The 10,313-nt window shown below is 31.6% G+C and overlaps 1 protein-coding gene across 1 annotated transcript; it reads left to right on the forward strand.

Annotated features, from left to right (window-relative positions):
- The first annotated feature begins 3,228 nt into the window (after positions 1-3,228).
- Positions 3,229-9,620, forward strand: LOC137924730 (juvenile hormone epoxide hydrolase-like). The gene is made up of 9 exons (XM_068768149.1): positions 3,229-3,526; positions 3,608-3,787; positions 4,120-4,365; positions 5,554-5,700; positions 6,285-6,504; positions 6,797-6,928; positions 7,556-7,790; positions 8,043-8,252; positions 8,505-9,620. The coding sequence occupies exons 1-9, from the start codon at positions 3,443-3,445 to the stop codon at positions 9,028-9,030; spliced, it is 1,980 nt and encodes a 659-aa protein (XP_068624250.1). The 5' UTR covers positions 3,229-3,442; the 3' UTR covers positions 9,031-9,620.
- Positions 9,621-10,313: the final 693 nt, after the last annotated feature.

Raw genomic sequence — 10,313 nt, forward strand, 5'->3', positions numbered from 1 at the left:
TATACGATTTTTTTTTACTTTTCCCGCAAAAAAAAATAGAAATAATAATGACAAAAATGATTTTCCACCAGCTCATGTTACTTCTGAAAGCAGAGGTGATTAACTGTAATCAATATTAATAGGATTTTGCATTTCAACATTGAAGCAATATTAAACTGTCGACCACAACGAGTATTATCATACGAACAGCAACTATTGGAAGTGGAGATAACTATTTTAATGAATTCTGTTAAGGCATACAAAATATGCGGTATTAAATTCGATTGACGGATTTCCCAAAAGAGGAATCTATTTAAAAACCGCACTGCTAAGCTCTGGCGAAATTAAAAAGGTTCGATGCGACACTGAAAGTAGCAATATTTAGTTACAAATTGTAGCTTATGTGTTACACACAAGGTATATTTTTGCATAATATATTTGATATTTTAACACTGTGGATTACACAAAAGGTTGGCGGGAAAAATTGGAAAACGTTGACAGCGCTGAGCGGCGTGATAACGCTGTAAGCGTAGTGGGTGTTGATTAGGGTTAACTCGTAATATTTCGTGAAAATTTTACAAATGGTATAAAAAAGTTAATAATTCAATCAAAAAAATAAATTTTCAGAAATTGGATAATAGGTATTTATTTCATTGACGGATCATCTTTGTTGTTTTATTGACATTAACAAATTTAACAGATTTGAGGAGGCAGGAGGCAGATGTCGCTTAGCCTAAACGTCGCTTTTAAATAGCCAAGCTCGAGGGTAACATAACAAAAAAGTACATTGACATTTTTTTAACCTTATACATCCATTAACCAATCAGCTTGTACGTGTGTAACTATTTGTCGTCGCCATTCCATAATCAACCGTGGCCGAGTCTCCCCCGGGTGCCCTCAAACCTCGTAACATTAAAAGTAATCTTAAGCTAGGCACCTCACTCACACCACATTCACACTCTCACTCAAACCTGTGTAATCTGTAAAAACCATTTGAGCAGTACGGACTTTCCGTTTCAAAAAAACCAGTTAGACGATGCTGTACTCAATAATAATTACTGGTCTAATATGTCAATATTTTATACGTCAAGGCAAATAGCACTGATGTGTTATGTAAGTTGCATATCATTCAAACTGTTATAGTAGACCATGTTACATATACTGACTGAAAAAAAATTAAAGCGAAACACACCCACCACAGGCCTGTGATAACTGCATCGCTTTATTAACAAAACCGGTTAATAAAAGATTACGATGAAAAACTATATTTAGACGAAATGCGGAAAGTTCTCAGCATTAAAAAAATATTTTTATAATTTAGTAAATACTAAATAACAAAAGTTATATAACTTTAATGTAAAATTGCAATTCAAATACCAATAATCGACAAAGAAAATAAAGCAAAATGCAAAGCGCAGTATAAAAGGCAGCCCTACAGTGAGTCAATGCCTGCGGTTCAATGGAAAAATTGAAAAAATAGTAAAATAGAAGGCCATATTGGCCCCACAAGTTCAATTAACTCGGGAAGCGGGATTGCGGCTTCGCTTTGTGACAGTGTCAATTCAACCATATTTATTCTGCCCATTCGATTTACTCGTAAATTGATCGTATAATTTTTTACTTAAAGGAGCTTTTAAGTCTTAATGTTAAAACACGTTTTATCTTTGTAAAGTAGGGTGATGAGTAGAGATCTCGGTCCTAATTGAAATGAAAGACTGTTGTCTGAAGTAGCACACGCCTGTTCCATACGGCACGCTATTACGGAATACTTGTATTGACAAAATTACATGGTTATTTATATTCCTGCAGGAATAACATTATCAACGTTTTCCACCTGCGCGGGGCGCATGAGATAAAGTCTTGTTGCACTTTAGCCGTTACTCAAAGTCCTTCGTCTATCAACAAGATGATTATTTTCTGTTTGACTAAAGTGTGACTTCGGTTGGGACGAGCGGATTAGAAATTGGCCGATAAAATGTTAAGGTTCAACTGTGACACCTACAATCTAATTATAAAGTAAAAACAACAACAATGTTATTTACGGAAAAGTTATCTATAAAGCCTTCTAGAATATATTCTTTTGTCAGCATCCTATTACTAAATAGTAATGACTTCAACTAACTTATGTTAACTTTAAAATAATCATTGTTTATATTTTAAAGAAGAATTATTTCATCGCATATAAGTGTATTGCCTCAAGATTGAGAAATGAGATCCGTAGACGAACAAATAGAATTGGCAGCGCGACAAATTGTCAGGTTGAAGTGGCAGTGGGCAAGCCACGTAGCGCGCTGAATAGATAGCCGTAGAGGCCTTAAGATTCTGGAGTGGAGACCATGACAATGTAGATCCGCCGACGTCGACCCACAAAGTTGGCAAATGACACAAAACGCTTTATACAGACCGTTTCCAATACATCTGTAGCTGTCCTGTGACTAAAATGATGATAATGATGGAATACTTTGCTTTATAAGGTTGAAAATTTCAATTTTTAAAACACAAACACCGTATTATTTAACACTTATACACATAAACGTTAACTTTCCTTTCTTATATAATTAACAAAAATCGATATAAATATTTTTTATAAATCTGCGACGCTTTAAAAGGAAATATGATTTATTATATTAATAAATTTAACAAGGTGATATTTTTTAAATATTTATTACTATATATACAACCAATTATAAGTGGTCCCTGCATAAAACAATCTAGGTAAGCATGGCCGCCTAACTTATTTCGGTTCCAGAAACGTTCTTCTCCTTCCTCTTTTCGGCTGATAGACACACATACCATGTCATAGGCCTCCCCCCAAATATCGCCACGATGACTGATCATGGGCTGCCCGCATTCGCCTTCTCCCAACCTTAATTATGTCGTCGGTCCACGTACCCACGTCGTGTGTACCGACTCGTCGCCACTCGAGAAAAATTAAGATATCTGCAAACATTACAAAGATGGAACATTTGCAAGACGCTCAGTTAAAGAAATAAATAAGCTAAAAATTAGTATTTAATCATATATGATTGAATATAATTTAAATGAAACTAGACAAACTGTATTTTTATAACAAGATTATATCACTTGTTAATAGACCTTCACGAGGTATTAAAATATTTTTTACCAATGTTCATACTCAATGGAGAAATGCCTAAAATTTAGCAAAAGTATAAAAACATTAATTTATTATATTCTTATTTTTACTTATTGCAGCTCCAAATGTTATTATCAATGATTATAGTAAGGAAACATTCTGTCAACGTCATCAAGATATACAATAAACAGCCGGTTGAAGAGTTTTATATAAATATCCAAAAAATATCATATCTTTGGTGAATTCTTATTAATTAGATTATGTAAAACAATTTGCAATTAGATTTGGTTCAATTTCAAAGTAAAGAAACAGTTTATAACCTCTTAATTTTGTAGCCCGGCATATTTCACCAACCATTTAGTGATAATAATGGGTGATAATAAACAAATTAATAAGAAGAATCAAAAAAAGAAATCAAAAGACCATGGAAATAAAAAACAAACAACTTTTGCAGTCAGTAAAACCTTTGATTAGTAAAATAATTACCTAATAATTTTCTCAGTTCAAAACTAATTTCTAGTTATTTATTTTCAGATGGGTAAATTTTTCATAATTTTAGCCTTATTAGGAGGTCTAGCCTCTTTTTACTTGTACACAATTATATCTACTTCAGAATTACCACAACCAGACATGAATGAATATTGGGGTCTGTATCCAATGAATCCCAAACCGGATTTATCAATAAGGCCTTTCAAGATTGAATTTTCGGATGTAGTAAGTATTTTCTTTGACATATAAGTAAAGTTTTAAAAATAGCTTTGAGTTTCAAAAATAGTTTTAGTAGTTTTCTAACTACAATTCTTTTCTCCAAAGTATTATCAAACTTATTAAATAAAACATATTATATCACTTATAAACCACATTGGACTAAAATTTTAAAGTAATGTCATTAATATTGATAGAGTTTTTCATGTATATGCTGTGTACAAAAGTTATTTTTGTAATGAAGTTATTTCTCTAATGTATCTTGTACTGGGTACTAAAGAAGTATCAGTGTAACATTTATCTATGAACTAATTTTATTATGTAAACCAAAAATATTTCAGATTGTTAATGACCTCAGGGAGAGACTTCTCCACCGCAGACCATTTACTCCGCCCCTTGAAAATGCGGGATTCACCTATGGGTTTAATAGTGACTTTCTTACTAGAGTACTTGACTATTGGAAAAACAATTATAATTTTAAAGACAGAGAACAATTTTTCAATAAATACAATCATTACAAAACTAACATTCAAGGGTTGGACATTCACTTCATGCATTTAAAACCAAATGTATCTTCAAGCATTAGTGTGAGTATATATCAAATTATAGTTAAAGGAAACTTACAATAATTAATTACACAAGGAATTACAGTAATTCATAAAAGCTTTGCAGTAATTGAATTGACCTGACTATAATAACACTTATAATAGGCTAGCCACAGTATTTTGTACATCAACATTTTCTCATTTTAACTTATTTTTAATGGATTTTCTTATCTAAGTAAGTGTAATAATAGCTTCTTGTACTTTCTTTTAGTTATATAACACAGGTATTGAACAAAAAATATAAATGTGATTAGTCAAGTTCCTGCTAATACATACATCCTTAGTATCATCTATTTTTTTTTTTTTGTAAATCAAATTATTGTAGTGTGCCATTAAAATCGTAAAAAAGGTATGAAGCTTTGTAAATAAAATTATATTTATAATATAATAAACTCATGGATATTTAAAAAAAAAAACATTTCAGAGGTATACACCATCATATACTGAAAACTTACTGGCATATTACTTGTAGGCTAGCAATCATTTTTTTGCAAATTTTGTTTCTAAGCTGGGTAATAGTCATTGATTTATTCACATCAATGCGGCTCTTAGAATATCTTCACAGAAAAAAGATCAGCCATAATAATCCTCAATTTGATATTAGCTTCCCTCTACACATTTCGTTTACCACTTATGAAGACTAATTGAATGTTACACAATTTTATTGGAATGCAGTTTTCAGAAAAAAATTATGTTAAATTACATAATTACATAGGAGCTAATCAATTTTTAAATTTACATGCCTTTTTGGCCTGCCCTTTATCTTGTCTTGTCTCTGTCATTGTGTTGTCCTCTCACTTCTTCAAAATGAAATTTTTCCTTACCGATAGGTAGTGGGATAATAGAAGTAAACAAATATGCTGCATCTGCTATAACATTGTATCTACTGTAGTGTTACAGGGTTGTTACTATTTACCTCCATTAGATGTTTGTGATACTCATATATTAACCCAGAGTTAACAGTATGACTCTTAACTTGGAACTTTATGCTGTGGTTGCATAATGTCATTGCTATGACCCACCCTATAAAACAAATAAAAAAGTTGACAACCATATCGTTGATAGCTCTTCTGTTAGGTCTTACTTTAATGTATTTACCCTCAATTTAATCAAATTGACTAATAATAAAGTTCAAAATAGCCAATCAAATATACTTTTTTGGGAATACAGGTAGTCCCATTGTTGCTGATGCATGGATGGCCTGGCTCTATAAGAGAGTTCTACGAATTAATTCCCTTGTTGACAAAACAAACTCCTGGATACAGTTTTGTTTTTGAAGTCATAGTGCCAAGTATGCCTGGATTTGGATTCTCACAAGTTGGTTACACTTATTTTTTTTTTCATTAAATGTTCTGTTTTATAAATGTATATTTCAAAAACACATAGTCATGTTGACAAAGACAATATAATCTGTACATTCTTATCTCTGTAGGCATGACTTATGATTTAGTACAAAACAATTTGATTTTAATGTCCTTTATGTAATTTTTTGTGTATAAAATAACACCTTTGTCAAATTATAGTACCAAATGTTATATATAATATAATAAATAAGTAATATATTAAATAAAAATATGATAACTAATATTTACCTTGCAGTACTATCTGAAAACACATCTATTGCCAGTCACTCCTTAACTTTAATAAATTGTTAAACCTAATGGTGTGGTACGTGATGCCCACCAAAGCCAATATGAAGAAAAAATTATGGTTGCCCATCGCTTCCACCACTGTCGGGAGTGTCCGATATGAAACTTTCAGCTTGCAATGCGTGCTGCATTGAGAAACTTTTAGCTTTTTTTAAATAATGAAGCCGTAGTGCACATGGGTTGTACACAGTGTTTTGTTTAATATAGCACTTTTAAAAATGAAAATTATTAAAACCCTATCACTTTTCTCAGGGAGCTGCCCGTCCAGGTTTAAGTGCATCCAAAATGGCTGTAATTATGGCCAACCTAATGAAAAGGATTGGTCATGAACATTATTATGTACAAGGTGGTGATCTCGGACATACAGTTGGATCAATTATGGCAACACTATTTCAGGATAATGTTCTTGGTTTCCATAGTAATATGCCAACACTTATGCTTAACCCATGGGCTAACTTTTATGTCTTTTTAGGTATGTTTAAAAATTATTTTATACCATAATGAATTTTATTTGATAACCTACAAAACCTGGGAACCTAAAAATCAATCAGAAACAATATTGGTCAAAATACATGGCACTTTTGATTTATATTACTATTATTACTGTTATTATTTAATTAAGAACATCAGTGCCAAACATTGCTGAAGGTTATTTTAACCTATTTTTTGACATAATCTAAATATTTTCTTACTCAAACATTATTTTTTAGTTTTTCATTACAATCTATAAAGCAATTTTACAAATTATGGTACTATAATTGCAGGTTCTTTCTGGCCGAGTTTAATTGTCGAACCAGAACTAGAAAGCCGAATGTACCCATTGGGTGAGCATGCAGCAAGGTTAATAGAGGAATCAGGCTACATGCACATACAGGCAACTAAACCTGATACAATTGGTAAGTTTAATCTTAATAAAGTTTTAAATTAGATGTCTAATTCAGTGCTTATTTTATTTATTTACTGATTTGTAATGAAAGACATATATATTTTTGACATTACAAACAGTAATACATAAACATAGTCCAAGTTTGCCTGGATACTAGAGAATTAAATTGCAAAACATATAAGGCAGTATATAATTTAAATATTTCTCTTTGCAACTTATTTCTTTCCTCTACTCCTCCCCTAACAAATACATACCTATTACTCTAAAAATGTATCTCAATCCCCTCAAGGTAGATAAACTGTCAAACTTAAATTTGAAATATCACTATTACTGTGTGTATATTAACTACCCTTTGTTTTTGTTAACATTTTATTATTTACTTATCGTTTTCCAAAATTTTCTTATAAGAGTTGATGGTTCATAATATATTTTTCACTACATTTTATACTACATTACAATAATTTTTAATATAATTTTCACATACCAATTGCAGTCTAACTTTGATTTATGGAAATCCCAGTATGTGCAATGCGCAATTAAAATATGTTAAAAAAAAACTTTCAAAAATTAATCATGACTTATTGATACATTCACATTGATTTTACACTTGTTTTTATGAATGCGTTATGTTATTTAGGTACTGCGCTTACGGATTCACCTGCCGGTCTAGCAGCGTATATTCTGGAAAAGTTCTCAACCTGGACCAATCCTTCCTTCAAACAAGCTAATGACGGCAACCTGCTTTCAAAATATATACTCACACATCTATTGGACAACATCATGGTGTATTGGGTAACTAACAGCATTACAACCTCGTGTAGAGTGTATGCAGAAACCTTAAACAAAAAAGAGCTCAGTTTAAGCTTTGATAGGTAAGTCATTTTTAATGTACTTCATTCAATAAAATTTTCACCTAAAGACATTTAAACTGCTGACAAAAAATTTGTTTCAGCCATATTTCATGACGTAAAATTAATATTCGTTTTTTTTTATAAAAACAAATAGCTAATGTTAAGATATGTAATGTATGGAAAAACGTATTTACTTTGGGATATGTAAATCATTAAAATGATTATATATATGCACTTATTATTTAAAATTAATTATTGTACTGTTACTTTCAGCATACCAACGTCAGTTCCTACATGGGGCATTAAATTCAAACATGAATTGGCATACCATCCAGACTCCATTCTTAAGTTGAAATACAAAAATTATTTGCAAAGCACAGTTGTTGAAGATGGTGGACACTTTGCTGCCTTTGAAAACCCTGAAATAATGGCCAAAGACATATTTGAAGCAGTTGATACATTTAGGCAATTTCATTTAAAGAGGTATGGTTTTATTTAAAATTTTGTTGACAATTTGTTTATAGAAAGTTACAGTACCCGGCGATAAATATTGCACATCAACCTTTGGAAAGAGACAATCGGCTAATTTCTGCTTCGTAAAGCATTATCACTGTCGCACGAAATACAAACAGTCCAGTATCTATTAGGAGCTGTTAAAACAAGTATCATTATATTTTCATTCTTTGTATAAATACAGTACAATTTTATACATATTACACATATCTTCTATTACAGTAATTTACCACCAAAAGAAAGCAAAGAAAAAGTAAACAATGTTCCTGTAAAAACAATCTATGAATTCACAGCAAAAGACATTAATGGCAAGGAAGTAAAACTAGCCAAGTACAAGGGGCATGTGCTTATTGTAGTAAATGTTGCTTCAGAATGTGGTTTAACTGACACAAATTACAAGCAACTAAATGAGTTATATGAGAAATATTCAACAACAAAAAACCTGAGAATACTAGCTTTCCCTTGTAATCAATTTGGTGGACAAGAACCGGGAAGTGAGAAGGATATTCTGATATTCACTAAGAATAGAGGTGTTAAGTTCGACTTGTTTGAAAAAGTGGAAGTAAATGGTGAAAATGCACATCCATTATTTAAGTTCCTTAAAAGTACACAAAGTGGTACCTTGGGTGACTTCATTAAATGGAACTTTAGCAAGTTTATCATTGATAAGAATGGAGTCCCCGTAGAGAGACTTGGACCAAATGTTAACCCATTGGATATGGAGCCACTGCTGGCTAAATATTGGTGAAGTTAATTTTTTTAAATATCTACGGGGAAATATTGTTATTTTTTGCAAACGTTTTTTATTCAAAGTTAATTTTAATTATTATTTAAGCAAATCTGATTTATAAGCTCGAAATGACTTATGTAATTGGTGAAACATCATATCTTAAAAATAAAAAAATAATCTTTGTCTATTGTAACAAGCGTCTCAATATTTCAGAAAATAAAAATTCCTCGAAAAATTTACACTTTTTAATGAACAAAGATGTATTAATAATCGCTAGGAAATAAAATGTGAAAACGCAAATGAACGAATGTATATGAATATTTTAAAGATAACTGATGGACCAATTGTAAGATAAAGTTAAGTTGTTGTGTAGTAATCTATTGAAACATAATTATGAACGATAGAAAAGGAATAACAGTGTTTGATGGTGTTTTGATAGGTTTCTAATTTTTTGGGTAAACACTTATTATTTTGCTCTAGTTATAACTAAACTGATGAGTCAATTATAAGATGAAAATCGCGATAAGTCATTGTCTATTAACTGTCAATGCATTTATTAATATATAAGCATGTTTTACACCATTTTTTATTAAAGTTTTAAATGTTTATTCCTGTTTTTTTTCTATAAAATACCGATCTATCTACAATTAATTGTTATAACAAAACTTAAATCGGTTACTGGAAGTGAACACAAACATATTTTTTTTTTGTTTAATCCATAGAATAATCATAAGGAGCGTCCACAAATTTAAAGAAGAGTTTACACTTTTAAAAGGTATTCGAGTAACATTTACGCAATTCATCATCATCATGTCATCCGATAGACATCTACCACATAACAAGCCCCCACAAATATCGCTATAAAGACCGATTTTACGCTGCCCGCATTTAGCTGGTTTCCGCGAGCACTTAGTTACTATGTCGTTGGCCCACCTAGTAGCGAGGGGGGGGAGCCTTACCACATCACGAGCGTGGCCCCCCGCCTGCTACCATTTCAGAAGAGCAATTCTTCGAGTTAGGTCTGTGATCTTGGTTCTTCGTTCGGTGATATCGCAACGCCCTCTCTATTGTTTTCTGGGTGACATTGAGCCTTCTTGTAAGGCCCATCGTAAGCGTCCATAACCACTTCAGATCCATAAGTCATGACTGGCAACACACGTTGGTCAGACCTTCGTCTTCAGGTATTACAATATTTTAGAATATTTCGAAGCTTACCAAACGCTGCCCATCCGATTTGAACACGGCAAATATTTGCGCAATATATATATTTTTTAATTTCAACATCTATGTCTTGATATGTT

The sequence above is a fragment of the Battus philenor genome, unplaced genomic scaffold (genome assembly GCF_028537555.1).
Source record: "Battus philenor isolate CCGP_79_NKW_IND1 unplaced genomic scaffold, ilBatPhil1.0.hap1 SCAF_24, whole genome shotgun sequence".
In the NCBI taxonomy this organism is placed as follows: domain Eukaryota; kingdom Metazoa; phylum Arthropoda; class Insecta; order Lepidoptera; family Papilionidae; genus Battus; species Battus philenor.

Excerpts from the sequence above, each read along its gene's own strand:
- LOC137924730 (XM_068768149.1), top strand. The coding sequence starts at position 3,443 with ATGGGTGATAATAAACAAATTAATAAGAAGAATCAAAAAAAGAAATCA. Across the intron at positions 3,527-3,607 it reads AAAAACAAACAACTTTTGCA|ATGGGTAAATTTTTCATAAT; the intron begins GTCAGTAAAACC and ends ATTTATTTTCAG. Across the intron at positions 3,788-4,119 it reads AGATTGAATTTTCGGATGTA|ATTGTTAATGACCTCAGGGA; the intron begins GTAAGTATTTTC and ends AAAATATTTCAG.